A 20,259-nucleotide genomic window follows, 5' to 3' on the forward strand; every position below is an offset into this window, starting at 1 on the left:
CATTCAGTTTTGATGTGATATCTGCCAGAGAGTTATAATGGTACAATACCAGTGGTTACTTTTAAATCCTAAGTAGAGATGAAAATGTCCTTTTGATTGTTATATTCTGAAGGCAATCATTTTTGTTCAAAGGAAAAAAAAAAACAAGGTTATTTCAAATTATTTCCAGATGGCATTTCTTTCTTTATAAGTACTTTTCTGAATGGCTAATATAGGTATATGTTATAAAATTAAAAAAGTAGAATAATAGATATGTCTCCTTCCCACTCAGGCCACTGCATTGCTAACTCCAAGGCATGCCACTGATGCTGTGACGTATTTCAGTGGTGTCCCCTAGGAGTTGAATGGTGCAAGCAGCCCTGCCTCTCTCCCCAGTAATTCATATCTCCTTCCTCAAAACAATTACTGTATCAACCTCTTAAGTATCTTACCAGGGAAGACTAGTTTTGCTCACATCCATATTTTTATAATGTTTCTTTATAAATCTTGTCATACAATTGCAAAACAGTGTTTGTTCTCCTTGCCTACGACTAGGACGTTGAGAGTAGCTGTGGCAAACTCACGTTATGTGGTAGCATTCCACCACTGAAAGAATAAACATATACTGATGATCAAAGGCAGTCTTGCATCACAGTTTATATCAATAAAACAAGTTTATCAGTAGGAAACCAGTTGAATAAAATGCTACACCAAATAGTTGAATACTCTCTAGCCACAGAAATGTTTTTAAAATGCAGATTGATCAAGACTTGATCCCACTCAAAGACTGTCTTTTTCCCTTTAAAAAAAGTCCTGTTTTGGACTATAGTGTTTGAGAATTTGACTCCTCTTGCTGATCTCCCACATCTTAGCTGGCCCCTTCCATAAACTTGGAGTCTACACTCCCAAATGACCTAGGACTTGCATTTCATATTTCTGTGCCTTTGTAGTCACAGCACCTTCTACTTGGACTCCTTCGCTACTTGTTCTCCTTTCTCCTTCCCTTCTTCTCAGTAGCATTCACTTGTCTGACAACATTTACTTGATGCATGAATAGGATTATTCCTATATCCTGAAGACCATTTAAATTGTACTTAGCACATGAAAAATGACCTCTAAATATTTACCATTTAATTTAGGCCTTTGTCTAATGTTTCCAATTGCTTGATGGTATTTGCACTGAAGAGTATGAAAGGCAAAAAGATATGACATCAAAAGATGAGCCTTCCAGGTCAGTAGGTGGTCAGTATGCTACTGAGGAAGAGCGGAGAAATAGCTCTGGAAAGAATGAAGAAGCTGCATTAAAACAGGAATGGATCCAGTTGTGGATGTGTCTGGTGGTGAAAGTAAAGTCTGATGTTGTAAGAAAAATATTGTCCAGGATCTGGGATGTTAGGTCCATGAATCAAGGTGAATTGGACATGGTGAAGCAGATGATGGAAAGAGTGAACTTCAGCATTCTAGGAATCAGTGAACTGAAATGGATGGGAATGGGCAAATTTAATTTAGATGACCATTATATCTACTACTGTGGACAAGAATCCCTTAGAAGAATTGGAGTAGCCCTCGTAGTCAACAAAAGGGTCTGAAATGCAGTACTTGGGGACAGTCTGAAAAATGACAGAACGACCTCTCTCTATTTCCAAGGCAAACCATTTAACATCACAGCAATCCACGTCTATGCCCCAACAACGAATACTAAAGAAACTGAAGTTGAGCAGTTCTATGAAGATATACAAGACCGTCTAGAACTAACACGAAACAAAGATGTCCTTTTCATCATAGGGGATTGGAATGTAAAAGTAGGAAGTCAAGAGATACCTGCATGACAGGTAAGTTTGGCCTTGGAGTACAAAATGAAGCAGGGCAAAGGCTAACAGAGTTTTGTCAAGAGAGCACACTGGTCATAGCAAACATCCTCTTCTAACAACACAAGAGACAGCTTTACACATGGACATCACCAGATGGTCAATACCCAAATCAGATTAATTATATTCTTTGCAGCTGAAAGGGGAGAGGTTCTATACAGTGAGCAAAAATAAGACCTGGAGCTGACTGTGGCTCACATAATGAGCTCCTTTTTGCAAAATTCAGGCTTAAATTGAAGAACATAGGGAAAACCACTAGGCCATCCAGGTGTTTCCTTAATCAAATCCCTTATGATAGTTGAGGTGACTAATAGATTCAAGGGGCTAGATCTGGTAGAGAATGCCTGAAGAACTATGGGCAGAGCTTCATCACATTATACAAAGGCAGTGTCTAAAACCAACCCAAAGAAAATTAAATGGAAGAAGACAAATTGGTTGTTTGAGCTGAGAAAAGAAGAGAAGCTGAGAAAGGAAGAGAAACAAAAAGCAAGAAGAGGAAAAGACATAACCAACTGAATGAAGAGTTTTAGAGAATAGCAAGGACAGATATGAAAGCCTTTTTAATTGAACATTGCAAAGAAAGCAGAGGAAAGCAAAGAATAGGAAAGACAAGAGGTCTCTTAAAGAAAATTGAAGATACCAAAGAAACATTTCATGCAAAGACAGGCACAATAAAGGACAGAAATAGTAAGGACATAACAGAAGTTGAGCCTGGTAGGCTGCAGTCCATGGGGTCACACAGAGTCGGACACGACTGAACGACTTCACTTTCACTTTTCACTTTCATGCATTGGAGAAGGAAATGGCAACCCACTCCAGTGTTCTTGCCTGGAGAATCCCAGGGACAGGGGAGCCTGGTGGGCTGCCGTCTATGGGGCTGCACAGAGTCGGACACGACTGAAGCGACTTAGCAGCAGCAGAAGTTGAAGAGATTAAGAAGAGATGACAAGAATACACAGAAGAACTATACAAAAAACATCTTAATGACCTGGATAACCACATGGTGTGGTTACTAACCTAGAGCCAGACACCCTGGAGTGTGATGTCAAGTGTGCCTTATGAAGCATTACTATGAAAAAAGCTAGTGGAGGTGATGAAATTCCAGCTGAGCTATTTCAAATCCTAAAAGATGATCTATAAAAGTGCTATACTCAGTATGTCAGCAAATTTAGAAAAGTCAGCAGTGGCCACAGGACTGGAAAATGAATGCAATGATACAGAAATTTTGAAAATTCTTGGTTCATAGATAAAGCAAGTGGATTCCAGAAAGATATCTACTTCTGCTGCATTGACTACAGTCAAAGCCTTGGATTGTGTGGATCACAATAAACTATGGAAAATTCTCCACAAGAGATGGGAATGCCAGACCACTTTACCTGCCTCTTGAGAAACCTGTATGCAGGTCAAGAAGCAAGAGTTAGAATTGGACATGGAACAACAGACTGGTTCAAAGTTAAAAAAGGAACGTATCAAAGCTGCATATTGTCACCCTGCTCATTTAACTTATATCCAGAATACATCTCACGAAATGCCAGGTTGGATGAAGCACAAGCTGGAATCAAGATTGCTAGGAGAAATAGCAACAACCTTAGATATGAAGATAATAACCACTCTAATGACCTAAAGCTAAGAGGAACTAGAGTCTCTTCATGTGGTAAAAGAGGAGAGTGAAAAACGAGCTTAAATTAAACATTCAAAAAAACTAAGATCATGACATCCAGTCCCATCACTGCACTTCATGGCAAATAGAAGGGAAACAAGTGGAAACAGTGACAGATTTTATTCTCTTGGGTTCTAGAATCACTGAAGATGGTGACTGCAGGCATGACATTAAAAGACGCTTGCTACTTGGAAGCAAAGCTATGACAAACCTAGTGTGTGCATGCTAATCGCTTCAATCATGTCTGACTCTTTGTGACTCTCTGGACTGTAGCCTTCCAGGCTCCTCTATCCATGGCATTCTCCAGACAAGAATTCTGAAATGGTTTGCTATTTCCTCCTACAGGGGATCTTCCTGACTCAGGAATCAAACCCATGTCTCGTGCATCTCCTGCACTGGCAGACATGTTCTTTACTACTAGCACCACCCAGAAAGCTCCTAGACAAATATAAACAGCATATTAAAAAGCAGAGACATCTCTGTGCCGACAGAGGTCCATGTAGTCAAAGCTCTGGTTTTTCTTTTAGTTATGTACAGATATGAGAGTTGGACCATAAAAAAGACTCAGTGCTGAAGAATTGATGCTTTCCAATTGTGGTGTGGAGAATACTCTTGAGAGTCTCTTGGACAACAAGGGGATAAAACCAATACATCCTCAAGGAAATCAACCCTGAATATTCATCAGAAGGGCTGATGCTGAAGCTGTAGCTCCAGTACTCTGGCCACCTGATTAGAGGAGCCAACTCATTGGAAAGGACTTTGATGCTGGGAAAGACTGAGGGCAGAAGGAGATTGGAGCAACAGAGGATGAGATGGTTGCATGACATCACTGACTCAATGGAAATGAGTTTGAGCAAGCTCCGAGAGATAGTGAAGGGCGGGGAAGTCTGTTGTGTGGCAGTCCATGGGTTCACAAAGAGTTGGACACTTCTTAGCCACTGAACAACAACAGCAACAACATTTCCACTGCAGTAGAAATTCTCAAAACACTTCTCTACATCACTGTCACCAGCCCCTCTCCTTTTACTGTCTCTTTTTTTCACCTCATCAGACTTTGCCCTCACTACCTTACTGCAGCTGTACTAGTTGAGGTCATTAATGATTTCATGCTGATGAACTCAGTAGTCAGTTGTCAATTAACTGTACTTAACCAGTCAGAAGACATGATCTCTTTGTCTTCCTTACTATACTATCCTGAAGAAAACTCATTCTCTTGATTTTCCTCCTCTTGATGCTTCTTTGCAGTCTCCTTTCTTCACTCCTTTTCTTCTAAATCCATGGGTTTGGGTGCCTCTTAGCTCAGTCGGCTCTTGTTTGCTCTTTGTTCTGACACTCCTATGTGATCTAGTTGATTTAAGTGGCACCTATGTGCCTAAGACTCACAGATGTTATCTACAGCACAGACCACTTTCGTGAACTCCAAAATTAGTTTGAAGGTAACTTTTAAAATCTTCACTTTTTTTTAAATAGGCATCAAATTCATAACTGAATTCCCAGTCTTCACCTGAAAACTAGTTTTATGTGCAGTATTCACATACTCAATTGATTTGGTTCACCTCCGCCACTTCCTGTTTTCTAAATAAAGCTCCAAACATGGGCCTCTTTAAGATTTTGAAATATGCAAAGCATATTTCCACTTGTTGAATTGCATTCTGTTTATTCACCCTTTTGGAATACCTCCTCCAAATATCTACATGGATAACTCTCTCAGCAACTTTGTCTTTTTTAAATCATTACATTTTCAAGGAGGCCCACTTGGATGATCCTAAGTAAAATCAAAAGCCACCCTGTCCCCAACCCTACCCCTAACTCTGAATCCCCCATCATGTATATTTTCCTTTTATTTTACATGATAGATAGATGATTGGTGGGAAGACCTGATTTACCCCTTGTCTGTTTGGTTAATGTATTTAAGCTTGAAATTCTCATGGAGCCGTTCTAATACAAAGCTTGTACTTCATGTTTCCACAATTATAATGCTTGTCATACTGTATTTTACTTGTTTAATTCCTTGGCTTCACTCTATTGTTATCACTTTGAAGGAAGGAAGAATAACTATCTCTCTTTGCAGTATCTCAGTTAAAGGCACTTAATTAATATTTGTTGAATGAATGTTGAGTAAGTAAAAAGTTAATGGCAACCCACTCTAGTATTCTTTCCTGGAGAATCTCCATGGGCAGAGAAGCCTGGCGGGCTACATCCATAGGGTTACAAAGAGTTGGACGTGACTGAAGGGACTTAGCACAATTTCTATAACACAACATAGATTTGACAGCAATCAATCATTTAATTTTATATAAGATTTAAAAATAATACAGTCAGTTACAGTTTGTTAAATACATTTTTAAATAACAAGTTTCTTGAAGAGGCAGAGTCTTTTTTTGTAAAATTTCTGTTTTATCTTGTTCTACTATTAAAGGTTTTTATTACTATATTCAAGTCAGTTGTATTATACAATCATTTTTATTAAGACTTGAAAGTGCCAACATTTCTCTGTAATATAAAAGGGAGTTCAGAGATTAGTGGTTTTTATATGCTTAGTAATATTAAATAACAGCGATTATTAAAAAAAATCTTAGGTTTATTGATCAGATGTGTAAATATCAGTCACTCAGCTTGACTTCTAATAAAAAAACTTTAAGTTTAAAACTGTTTTGAAGACTTCTAACATTTGACCTTTAAAATTTTGATTCGAATCAATGTCTAAACATAGATTGGAGTACAATGTGCCCTATTCAGGAATGATGTTAAACTTTTGCTCTATTTTATTTTATTCTCAAATGACAAACTTATTACAAAGTCAAAAATGAAGAGTTAAGGTTTTTTAAAGTTTTTAGTTATAAATCAATGTAAATTATATATTTATATATGTGTGTATATATATAGGGAGAGAGAGTCAGAAAGCAAGGAATTGGAGCATAGAAGATCTGAAGACTTATTTTTCTGTCTCTACATAGCCTGAGATTTATACGTGACTTATATTAAACATGGAGAAGGAAATGGCAACCCACTCCAGTATTCTAGCTTGGAAAATCCCATGGGCAGAGGAGCCTGGCAGGCTACAGTCCATAGGTCACAAGAGTCGGACACGACTTAGCACTATCTTTCTTTCTTTCTATTAAACATAAATATATATGTGTATATATATATATATATATAATATAGTAAGAGAAACAATGTTCAGCATGATTACTGTATATATTGATAAAAAATATTGTGTTCATGTGAACACAGGAAAAAGACAAAGATGTGGAGATAAAACATAAAATTTCATTTTTCAAAAGGATGTCAGCAACTTAATTTAAATTTATCCACTAATGGGAGATAATTGCTCTTAACAGAATGGGCTGCCTAATGATTATATACATATATATGAACATATGCTTCAACACAAAAGAAAAAAAATGAAAATTCATTAAAAAATAATGAATGACCTCAAGGACTTAAGATCTAAGTTTATAAATCGTTTATGTAAATATACTTAATGGCTGTAGATTTTCTACACAATACAGCCCAAACTGCTATCATCCTGAAAATCTTCTAAGATCTGAATTATACTCACCATTTCTCTCACTTTACTCTTTTTACACTTTTTTTTTTAATCTATCTTTTCTTACATCATGCATTCTTCTCACCCCAAGCACAAACCATTTCTTGCCTCAATACCTTCGTTTTTTCTTTTTTAATCCTTAACTTGCTTATTATGTTCTTCAGCCTCAAATTTCCTTCTCTTGGGTAAAAAAAGCTTATTTATCTTTTTTTTTTTTTTTTTTTTTTCTTTTGCCTCTTTTATTTACAAGTTTCACTTAAATATCTCTCATGGTGAGAAAATCAATGTCAAAAAGAACATTGGTATACAGTTTACAAATATCAGTAAATATTAAAGAACATGGTTAATTTTCCCAAGTAAATGCTTGATACGAAATATTTTCCAGGAGGTTAGCTACATGTCAGGTGCCCGAGGTGTCAGGGAAAGAGCCTCGAGCCTGCTCAGGAGATGGTCACGCTGCAGGCCTCTGTTTTGCACTTGGTGACACACGTGGCGGCTCACAGGACAAAGCAGCGCCACCAGCCTTTATTCCTAGCCCCAAAGCCACACCAGGGCTTCCTCTGCGATGAGAGCCACGTTCAGAGACAAAGGAACCACTTAAAATGAAACTAGGATAGCTCAGTTCCAGAATATCCTGGTTTAACCTGGGAAATGCAGAATTCCAAAACTGTCAAATGAAAAATAGGTCACTAGGGACTGATGGATGACAAATCAAGCCAGACTCATTCTGAACATTTTCTTGTCGACCTTTTAGGCCAATCATACTTCTGGGGAAAATGTTAATGTACCTCAAAGTTTACACTTTCATTATAATAAATTAGCTCTAATGTTCCAAATAACATCTCAGAAGACTGAACACATAACTTGACCTAACATACTAACTTGAACTTAGAACTTCTCTATCCATTTTGATCAATCCCCAGAAACAGCAGAACTGTATTATTTATATAACAATATCTAAAGTATGCCAATATTACCAACATTTCTTACCTAAAATAAATATGCAATTTAAAGGACCAATAAAGCATAGTTTATTCATAAGTGACACCTTAAACAATCTCATTTTTTAGTTCATTTTAGAAGTCTAAATATCAAAATCTTTACATACAAGGAATGATACATATTTCAGAAGACCTGACAAGTACCACCAACCCCCTCTCAAATTCTACTACCCATCCTCAAGTGGTAGTGTCTGATTCAAAACCAAACACTTCTAGGATCTTTTATCCTTCTCAGCAAGAATTCAGTACTTTCTGTCCCATGCTATATGTTTACCTTCTGCTTTGGAGTGTAGGCAAATTGAGAACAGATTTTCTTGTTTTTCCTAACCTCACCCAGCAGTGATTTCCCTAGTTCTTTGCATATCATACATATTTAATAAAATATGAGTTGCATTGAAAGTTAAAATGAATTACCTTCATTCTCTGCAACTCATTCTGCCTTCCTTCCAAACCATGCTGATATCTGGTCATTCAGAAGACTTCTTGGGTGACATAGCAAAAAGTTACAGGAGTAAAAGAAGATGTTTTCAGTTTCCCTATTGTATTAATGATTTGATAGTAAAAGTAGGATATTTTTGTTTAATGAGGCTTTATTGAATACTAAAATGTCTCAAAACATTTATACATGACATATATTAAACATGGAAAAGGAACTGGAAAGGAAACTAAAATTTACCCTGGAAAAATGAAAATGAACATGATATGTCCCCTGAGGACATCATAATCTAGTGAGAAAGCCAGACTCAAATATGAATAATTCTATTAAAGGTGAATAAGTACTAAAAATGGGAGCCCATTTTGACATTGAGTCTCTGATGATAATGATTTGGATAATACTGGCTTAGTTAATAGATCTTTTCATTTGTACTTAGATAATCTTTGCTCTTATAAAATCAGAGATTTTTTTTTTTTCCCTACTGATATGAAAAGGGAGAAAACTCACTTTCATGTGAATCTTCACTAGATGGCAATAATTCAGCAAAGAGTTATTGAACACTTACTGTGTGCCAGGCAGTTTTGGGCACTTACAAATGACACAATCACTACCTTCATGAAGTTTACCTTTTTCTGAGTGAGTGATCTACCAGTTAAATAGTTTTTTAGGTAAATAAATATCTGACACACCTTAGATAATGATACCTGTTACAAAGAAGACAAAACAGATAATGGATTTAAGTGGGTGACTCTCCTTAGATATGCTGCTAAAGGAAGACCTATATGAGCAGCTGATACCTGAGCTAAAACCTGAATGAGATCATGATTAAAAAGCTTGTCTTCAAAAAAACTACTATGATGTTATAGTTGTATATCCTTTCAAAGGCATTCATTCTGTTTGGATCTTTATTTTAATGGTTTTCAAGCAAAGAAGAAGGGTAACTAAGTTTCCCAGGTGATTTGGTTACCTAGTTTAAGATTTAGAATTTACCTTGGTAAGAAATGCCATTGATATATTTCTCACCATGGACGCTTTTATGTATTCTTGCTAAGGAATTCTAGACTATTTCACAAGCACATTCTCCTAGAAAAATGATGAAAATTGATATTGGAAGATATACAGCTATTTTTCACCAAAATTTCACAGTAGTTACAACAAATAAAAACACTGTGCCTTTTGAAATACATGAAGTGTGATTAAACAGTTTAAAACACCTTTTAACAAACATGCTATAGTTAAATGCTCAGTGTAAAATTAGTCAAATGAATTTGCTTAAGATCTGAATTTAATGATGAGGGGTCAGATAATATTGTGCAATGCTAATATATGTCAGGAAAGATATGGGATGTCCATAATTCTGGTATGAATCTAACTGACTTTTCACACTTCCTAATTTATGTTTGATTTTTAGGAAGGCAAAAGTGACTTTAGAGTCTAGTCTGTAAACTGTTTAATAAGAAAAGTAGTATCTTATATAGCATGCCCCTAACCACCCTCAAATTAAAATATGATGCATCTTATTTTCTTATGCAGTTCACACTTTGTTAATTGGTTAGAAAACATCAAATTGCCCAAAGGCACACTGAAATGTGTGGTGAAACCAGAATATAAAATCCCAGGTCCATCTCCTATTCAGTTTCTTGTGTTTTGAAAATATAGTGGGGTGAATTCACATTTAGTTTCTGGAAAAGATATTTTAATTAAATTAACATCCCCAAATTTTAAATTATTTCAGTCTATAATGTCAAAACCATTAGGTATCTTTGTTTGTTTTCCCTTTTCAACCTTTTGTGGTTAGAATATATTTTAAGATTTACCCAGAATTAGTCTTATTTATTCTAACTTTAGAATATAAATCTTAGGTCAATAAAAAAAAATGATAGCAGATGAGAAATTGATGAGAGCTATTGATCAATGTCCCATTACCTCACTTTAATCAAATGCATTGTGTATTTCCTGTTCAACTTTGGTTCTAAACTGTAGTTAAGTTCATTTCTTTGGAACCAAATAAAATGAAAAAGCAACTTGTATTTTAAAGAAATGTTTTTGAGGTAGTGAAAGCAATACAATAACTAGTTTCACCAGAAAAGCCCCCAAAATGAAAGCTTTATTACCAAATGTCATCATTTGTGTGTAAAATGTATAAATGTATGAATATATACAGGGAAAATGAAATATAGATGTTCTTTTGCTGTTGAATATTTGTGACTGTTTATTTGGTCTTCATGAAACCAGTAACAGGGACATGTCAACAACCTTTGGAAAGCTGACACAAATTGTATTAATTATAAAGCTATTAAAATTGACTTAATTGTGCTATCTCACTAGCAGAAAACAGATAAGTTAGTTCAACCCTCTAGAATACATATTATGAATTTTTTAAAAAATCATGTATCTATTTTTTTACAGTTAGTCTTTGTTGCTATGTGTGGGTGTTCTCTAGTTGCAGTGAGTGGAGGCTGGTCTTTGCAGGGCGTGGGTATCTCATTGTGGTGGATTCCCCTATTGTGGAGCACAGGCTGTAGGGCACACAGGCTTCAGTAGTTGTGGCACACGGGCTCAATAGCTGCAGCTTGTGGGCTCCAGATAGCGCAGGCTCAGTAGTTGTGCATGGGCTTAATTGCTCCATGGCATGTGGAATCTTCCTTTACCAGGGATCAAACCCTCATCCTGTGCAATGGTAGGTGGATTCTTACCCACTGTACCACCAGGGAACATTATGAACTATCGAATACACATGTTCCTCCCATTCCTCCATAGTAGGTAAGTTGTGTATCAGTTCTGCTTGAGATTGGGTTGTAGAAGAGGCATTTCTTCCAGATCTCACTTCAGTGTGAATATTTTGCGATTATCAGGGATGACTTGTGCTGTATTCAGTGAATACCTCTCTTCTTCCCACACTGAACTTTGATATCAAATTAAAATAAAGATAGGATTGCACCTAAACACTTGTTATGAGCCAGGAGACCTTATGAAATGATTTCATTATCATCTCTAATTTACATAAGAGTATAAAAAAGTTAAAAAACTTGTCCAATAGCACACAACTAGTAAGGTGGCAAAGTACAATTGCAGACTCAGCAGATCTGGTTCCAAATCCCACACTGATTTTAGCACCTGAGAATTCTGTCTTAATTCTTGTGTTGACATTTCCTTTTATATACTTAGCCAATCATAATAGGTGCTATTTTAAAAATAAATAAATACTAGGTTTGTGTCTTAACCCACCAAGATTTTAGGACCTGTCATTTCTGCAATAAACTTGGAAATCATTTAGGCTTTAATAGAAAACTTCTATTAAACCTTACCTCAGGGAACATTTTGGGAAGATAATGCAATGTTTCTGTTCTGCCCTCTATAGATTTTATTTTTTTTTAATTTAACAATGCAAAAGGAAAAGAAGCAACTATAGTCAACTCTGAGATGTTCTAAATAGGAAACTGTTTACAAATGGGGTGTTTAGCTAAAATACTGAGTCTTTAAACTGACAGTAAATACATCAGACACACTCCTTATTATCTTAGTTTTGCAATTGAAAATGTATAAGGTGCAATATTTTTGTCCCACAAAGCAGTTGTTAAAATATGCTCAAAATATATAATGAAAAAATATTGCACCTTATACATTTTCAATTGCAAAACTAAGATAATAAGGAGTGTGTCTGATGTATTTACTGTCAGTTTAAAGACTCAGTACTTTAGCTAAAGCACCCCATTTGTAAAGTTTCCTATTTAGAACATCTCAGAGTTGACTATAGTTGCTTCTTTTCCTTTTGCGTTTTTAAATTAAAAAAAAATAAAATCTAGAGAGGGCAGAACAGAAACATTGCATTATCTTCCCAAAATGTTCCCTGAGGTACGGTTTAATAAATGTAAGGTGCTTCACTAATGTTAAAATGGTTGGTCCATAAAGAACTGGCACACGTTTTGTCACATATGAAGTTTTCAGAGCATTTCTAATGAATTAAGAAGATCAGTGAATCCCAGAAAGAATACTTCCTTGCACTCAAGAGGTCAATGTCCTCTGTTTGGCTTCAGAGAATACCTAAACTTTTTTGTTGTTTGATTTCTATCCGGCACCTCCTTTTTTTGGCATGTCCTGTTGGCATCACCCCATAGAGAACTTCCTGGAAAGCAGATCAGATTGCTGTGATCCAGAAATGCTTTTGTCTGGTTTCTAGGTCATGTTTTAAACACATAACAAATGACAGAGCTAAGCATACTATGTGGAAATACTCAGTCATTAAACTCATGAGGGACTTTTTTTTTTTTTTAACAATGCAAAGTACTCAACTTGCAAGTAGAACTATTTTATGTACAAAGCCAGTGATGTTGATTTTTAGCCAGAACTTGGAAGAGCTGGGAAAAATATCAAGAACAACTTTTATCAAAAGGCAGATTAGTTTTGAAGTTGGTGTTAATTGGCAGCAAGGTGTTTCATTATGAAGCTGAATTTTTAACAGTTGTTACTTGGTTACTATGAAAACACCAGCCAGAAGAAAACACTGCAGCTTAAGGGGTATTCCTCCAGTCTCTGCCACTTCCTCTCCCAATGTGTCAATACTGTGAGTCCTGTTTTAGAACACCTATGTACTGCCTGGAAAGTGCCTGTGTTTGCTGTTTATTCAACTTATTTCCGGATTAGATGCATATTTCATAATCAACAGGTTCAAGGAAGATCACTTTCAAACTGCCAGTGGTGTATTTTTCTGTTGTGCAATTCTCTATGTTTGAGTGAAATCTTAAGACCTTAATGGAAAATTGTCTTTTCTTGCAACCCAGAGTATTGAGCTAACCGTGGAAAATATATAAATTGTAACTAGAAAGACAATTCTTTTGGATGAAGCAGAGAGAACCTTGGTACTTTATCTCTATGTGTGAGTGTACTTACTGCTGATTTTTTTTTTTTTTTAAGGAAAAATGCTCAAAGGCCATAGGTAGCAAGCTCCAAGTGTTTCCTCCCCTTCCTAGTAGTAAACAGCACAAATGTTTTTCTTCCAAAGCCCTGGGAGTATGTATGCTTTGATATTTTTCCCTTAGTGACATTTTACTAGCTGGCTAAGAAAAAAATTGGTTTGCTTAGTGAGTTCTTCGGAGAAGGCAATGGCACCCCACTCCAGTACTCTTGCCTGGAGAATCCCAGGGACAGAGGAGCCTGGTGGGCTGCAGTCCATGGGGTTGCTAAGAGTTGGACATGACTGAGCAACTTCACTTTCACTTTTCACTTTCATGCATTGGAGAAGGAAATGGCAACCCACTCCAGTGTTCTTGCCTGGAGAATCCCAGGGACAGAGGAGCCTGATGGGCTGCTGTCTATGGGGTCGCTCAGAGTCGGACACGATTGAAGCAACTTAGCAGCAGCAGCAGCAGAAAGTTCTTAACCTATACATAACAAACTCTTGTATTGTCCTGTCTTTAGTCATCCTTTTGATTTCTATTATGTTTAGCATCTAGTTTTATGGTGATGTATAGAGGAAATCATTTTTGTGGTGATGTGATGGAAGTGTTAGTTTGAATTACTTGCCAACAGTTTCCCAGCCAAATAATTTAATTATGTGATTATAGTCTTATTGAAGCCTTTGCTATTGATTTTAAGAAAGAAGCATAGCTCTATTTGTTGTCCTTCAGAACAAAAAGCAGGTTTTCCTGTTGTCTTGCAAAGTCTCAGCTAGGATTTTACAGCACAAAATAATGAATGCTTCCACTGCAGCATGTCACAGGGGAGGCTAGGACAATACTGAACTCATGCACACCAGTGATTCTTACTTGCTGGGCAGCATGTATGCCTGGATTTCTGACAGCCCTGTGGGTTCACTAGAGACCTCTGTCATTCTGTTCATCTTCTTGTAGGCAATGGTCGAGACAGTTAACAACCTCCTCCAGCCACAAGCCTTGAATGCCTGGAGAGACCTGACTACAAGTGATCAACTGCGTGCAGCCACCATGTTGCTTGACACTGTGGAGGAAAGTGCCTTTGTGCTGGCCGATAACCTTTTGAAGACTGACATTGTCAGGGAAAACACAGACAATATTCGTAAGTGGCTTTTGTTATACAGAAGGGCCAGAGAAGGACAAGAAAGAACTATCATCTTGTTCAGCAGAAGAGGGAAAAGAGAAAAGTGTCATCTATGGTGGACCACATATTATGAGTGGTACTTTATTTCAGGGGAGATAAGTTATTGTTTTTTCTATACTTAGGAGGGTATCACTTGTTGTTAGCTTAGGAGTGTCCTCATAATCACACGTGTATTTCCAAGGACATTTCAATACTGACTATATTAGCCTGACCTGAGATCAAGGACAGTGAGACCCTTTTTTTTCCAATTTTTATGTATGAAACTGATGTATGCATATAAGTTTCTATCTATGGAGGGTAGTATTTTAAATTTTACCCTACGGGTCACTTCAGTTATAATAAGAATCTCTCTGAATTATAAACTATAAAGAAGGTAGTAATTTAAGTTAAAGTGTTAAAAATAATTTTTGATAATTGTGTTGCTAGCTCATAAAAAGTATAAATCTAATTAGTGTGTTTAAGGATGTAGCTGACAGTTTTATTTCAGAAGACTTGATAAAATTATTTCAAAGTTATTAGATTTAAGATAAATCAATATTGATATAATAGTAGAGTGCCAGATTAGAAAAAGATGTCACTTAATTCATAAAATAAAGATAACATTTTGAAAGTAAACTGATAGTCAATGACAAATTGTATTTGAGCTTTAATTTTAAATTCTAGGCTTTATAATTGATAGTCTTACTTATCTGATTTTTAATCATTTTATTTGCTTGATTTTGAAAAAAAATTGAAATACTAAAAAAAAAAAAGAATTTCTATAAACACTGAACTACTATAAAGTATAGCAGATGAAGATCAGTTCCAGTGTTTTGATTTCAGAAATGTTTCAGTAATTAGATTATCTTAACTTTGGCATGTTTCTCAATGAGTACTGACATCTTTTTACCATTAATAGAATTGGAAGTTGCAAGGCTGAGCACAGAAGGAAACTTAGAGGACCTGAAATTTCCAGAAAACACTGGTCATGGAAGCACTATCCAGCTTTCTGCAAATACTCTAAAACAAAATGGCCGAAATGGTAGGTTAGAATGTGTCTAATAAGTTTGATGGAATTGAACTTGTCATTAATTCATTGAGTCTTAGGTTGGAATTTTAGATCTGCTATCTAAAATCTTTTCTCTCCTCTCACTCCACTGATCTCTTTCTTCTCCTCTTTCTTAGCTTCTGCACTAACAATATTTTAATGATATTTGCTCTACAGAATTCCCAGTTATATTTAGAAATTGTTGTTACCTTTCAGATGTAGAAAAATATCAGAAACTTAAATGTGAGGAAAATTGATAGACAACAAAATCCAAAAGTTCTGACTTTTTCCTTTGGAAGGAGTAACACCCACCAACTTGACAGATTTTGCTTCTAACATTTCTAGTGGAAATTTTATTTATAATTTAAAAATTATAAATAAATCATTTGCTATAAACTGCATGGACTTTGAGGGCATTATGCTAAGTGAAATAAGTCAGATAGAGAAACACAAGTATCTCATTTACATGTGGAATCTTAAGAAAAAACAAACTAGCTAACTAACTGATAAAGAAAACAGACTACTGGTGGCTAGAAGTGAAGGGTGACGGTAAGCAAAATGAGGGTAAAATGTAAAAACTTCTATTTATGAAATAAATAAGTCATGAGGATGGTGACTATAGTTAATGATGCTAGATTACCTGATTTGAAAATTGATAAAACAATAGATTTTAAAACTTCTCTCAAGAAAAAGAAAATTAACTCTCTATGGTGATGAATGCTAACTAGACTTATTGTGGTGTCATTTCATAATATATGCAAATATCAAGTCACCGTGTTGTACACCTTAAACTAACATAATGTTATATGCCAATTTTATCTCAATTTTAATAAGAAATCAAGACTGGACTGTCTAGATCACAGAGAGCGTGCTAAAAACGGACAGGAGCTGGAGCAGCTGAGGCAGGAAGGAATTGGACTAGGGAGCATGTGATAGGTCTGTGAGGTCATTTTATTTCATCCTAAGTGTAAGCTGGGGTGAAGGACTCTCTGTCAGTAGGAGAAACTGATGTGGGCCAAGAGCCAAAGAAGGGAAACCATTAGGAAGAATCAGGAATCTGATTTCACTCCACAGAAAATCTTAGTACTGCCTCAATATTCACACTTAGTAACAAAATAAAAACAATTTTAAGTTAGGGTTGATAAAATTTCCAATACTAAAGAATTTTGTTCTGCTGGCAACAAACATAATCTGTTTTTCTTGATATTATTTAAGTCTCTTCTTTTTTAAAACTATTTACCTTGTAATATGAAACATCAGCTTTGAGCTGGTTGTACAACATGAAGTCATCTTCCTATCACATAGCAGGTTAAAAGATATCACCTCCTTATTTAAAAATGTTAATATTAGTGAGGCTTGAGACATACTCTCTATGAGATTATTTTTTTTAATATTTATTTAATTTTAATTATACTCAGTTACTATAATCTGGTACTAAATTGATCTGTATCTACTAGTTCCATTGTCCAAAAGCATCTGTTTACATTTTCTGTATGCTTTGCAAAGGAAAAGCATAGAAACATCATCAAAAATAAGTGAATAAGGATCTCCATGAGAGCAAGAAGCTTTCCCAATATGTTCTGTGCTTGGCACATGGATGCAATCACTAAGGGTTTATCAAATAAATGTGTGGATTTTCAGATATAAAGCCAATGAAGATTGAAATATGTCTACATTAGTCATATAGATATATAGTTTACATAGTCATATAGTTTTGAACTCATTTTATTTACTAAATTTGTGCATGTGTATGCGTGTGTTGTAGGCCACATTTAAGCATGAATTCTAGAGTGGAGATTTTGTAACAACTATATATGTTAAATTGCACTGGTAAAGCAAGGTGGGATGACAGTCTGACGCCATTCCACAAGGGGAAATTGGTATGAATTATCACCAGTTATAAACCAATTAAAACAGCCGTTGTTTCTGTCAATGAGAAAAATACATAGCCATTCCTAAGTTTAGCCCGCCAAAGATTAACATTTTTATGTTAAATCTAGAGGAAAAGAACTAAAATTAAATGCTATGTTGTAACAGTCAAGAAGTATTTAGTACATTATTGTTTGTATTAGAAAGTATAAGAATGCCCCTTTCCGTTATGTGGCTCGGATAATAATCTCTTTACTGGATTAGAAATCTCATAGTATTACTGAGACAGCTAGATAATCAAGCCCAGAAAACGTACAAGAGCAAGGAGGCCCATAGCAGCCTGTGTCACCACAAAGAAACAGTGCTGTGAGACGTCACCGCTGCCACAGAGGGAGGCGCTGCTGCTGCTGCCCCACCTTGAGTCACTAATTCCCCATCTGAAATCTGAGGCTAGTGCATCTGACTGGACACATTGAACTGATGTGTCCAGAGCAACCTGTTTGAAAGGCAAGCTGGGAAAGCAAATATATGTCCCTTTTGTGTCTGTAAGTATCTAAGAGTAGGGCATTTCCCAAACGTGGGAGTGCAATTTAGATATTGGACAGCTCCCTCCTTCCTCAAAAAAATGCATTAATTTTTATCTTTATTCCCACTTCACTTTACGATTCAGGGATTTCCCTGTTGGTTACTACAGTGGTCAGGACAGTGCCTGTCTCTTGGGGAACCAAAATGGATTTATACTGGAAGGAAGACATAGGGCTTTAAGAAAGGAAACTATGTAAAAGTTAAGAGAAACATACTAAAAAGTTAATTTTACAGGGGATTTATATGTAAGAGATTGTCATAAGAGAAAAAATAAGGTAGAAGGACATAAGAAGATGTGATCTTGAATATGATAGTTGAGGTTTAAGACAGGTAAGGAATTTTTAAAATTCATTGAAATACAGTTAATTTACAGTGTTATATTTACAATATAAATATCCATTGTTTTCCATTATGTTAAATATGCTGCACTCTATAGTAGGGCATTGTTGTTTAATCATTCTCTACATAATTTGTATCTGCTAATCTCAAACTCTCAATCCTTCCCTCTCCCAGACTCCCTGCCCTTCAGTAACCACAGGTAAAGATTTTGAATATTTTATTTTGTTTTAATTGAAATTGAGAAATAATTGGAATATAATAATGTACTTAAGTGTTTGATCTCCTTGCTTGATCTGATCTGACAGCAAACAGATCAAACAAGTCAGTCCTAAAGTAAATCAACCCTGAATACTCATTGAAAGGACTGATGCTGAAACTGAAGCTCCAATACTTTGGCCACCTGATGCAAAGAGCTGACTCTTTGAAAAAGACCCTGATGCAGGGAAAGACTGAAGGCGGAAGGAGAAGAGTGGAGCAGAAGATGAGATGGTTGGATAGCATCACAGATGCAATGAACACGAACATGGGCAAGTTCCAGGAGATGGTGAGGGGCAGGGAAGCCTGGCATGCTGCAATCTGTGGAGTCACAAAGAGTCGGACATGACTTGGCGACTGAACAACAGGATCTTAAGTATTTAGCTTGATGAATTTGACTGTTATACATTCCTCTGTTACATCACATGAAATAAGATGACTGATGTTTTTAAAGTGCTGCACTCAATATGGCAGCAAATTTGGAAAACTCAGCAGTCACAGGACTGGAAAATTTCGGTTTCATTCCAATCCCAAAGAAGGGCAATGTCAAAGAATGTTCAAATTTTTGTACAGTTGTGTTCATTTCACATTCCAGTAGGTTATGCTTCAAGCTAGGCTTCAGCGGTGTGTGAACTGAGAACTTCCAGATGTAAAAGCTGGGTTTAGAAAAGGCAGAGGACACAGAGATCTTATTGCTAGCATTTACTGATCATAAAGAAAGCAAGGGGATTCCAGCAAAGCATCTACTTCTACTTCATTGACTCAACTAAAGCCTTTAACTTATATAACATATAAGTTATATATAACTTTATAAGTTATATAAGTTATAACTTTAAATTATATAACATATAAGTTATATAAGCATATAACAACAAACTGTTGGAAAATTCTTAAAGAGATAGTAATACCAGACCACCTTACCTGTCACCTGAGTAATTTATATGCAGTTAAAGAGGTTCATGACATTGTACAGGAGACAGGGATCAACACCATGCCCAAGAAAAAGAAATGTAAAAAAGCAAAATGGCTATGTGAGGAGGGCCTCACATGTAGCTAAGAAAAGAAGAGAAGTGAAAAGCAAAGGAGAAAAGGAAAGATATACCCATTTGAATGCAGAGTTCCAAAGAATAGCAAGGAGAGATAGGAAAGCCTTCCTCAGGGATTAATGCAAATAAGTAGAGGAAAACAATAGAATGGGAAAGACTAGAGATCTCTTCAAGAAAATTAGAGATGCCAAGGAAATATTTCATGCAAAGATGGGCTCAATAAAGGACAGAAATGGTATGGGCCTAACAGAAGCAGAAGATATTAAGAAGAGGTGGCAAGAATACACAGAAGAAAGTGTTTTCCCTGTCCTACTCCTCCACCAGATGAATGGATAAGAAAGCTGTGGTACATATACACAATGGAGTACTACTCAGCCATTAAAAAGAACACATTTGAATCAGTTCTAATGAGGTGGATGAAACTGGAGCCTATTATACAGAGTGAAGTAAGCCAGAAAGAAAAACACCAATACAGTATACTAACGCATATATATGGAATTTAGAAAGATGGTAACAATAACCCTGTGTACGAGACAGCAAAAGAGACACAGATGTATAGAACAGTCTAA

General features: G+C 36.0%; 1 protein-coding gene across 1 annotated transcript in view; it reads left to right on the forward strand.

Annotated features, from left to right (window-relative positions):
• ADGRL3 (adhesion G protein-coupled receptor L3) overlaps nt 1–20,259 on the forward strand; it is a 900,477-nt gene that overhangs the window by 740,187 nt on the left and 140,031 nt on the right. Inside the window, exons 15-16 of the mRNA XM_055588685.1 lie at nt 14,344–14,527; nt 15,468–15,590. Of these exons, the coding sequence (XP_055444660.1) occupies nt 14,344–14,527; nt 15,468–15,590 (307 nt within the window). The remainder of the gene's footprint in view (nt 1–14,343; nt 14,528–15,467; nt 15,591–20,259) is intronic.

The sequence above is a fragment of the Bubalus kerabau genome, chromosome 7 (assembly GCF_029407905.1).
Source record: "Bubalus kerabau isolate K-KA32 ecotype Philippines breed swamp buffalo chromosome 7, PCC_UOA_SB_1v2, whole genome shotgun sequence".
Lineage (NCBI taxonomy): Eukaryota > Metazoa > Chordata > Mammalia > Artiodactyla > Bovidae > Bubalus > Bubalus kerabau.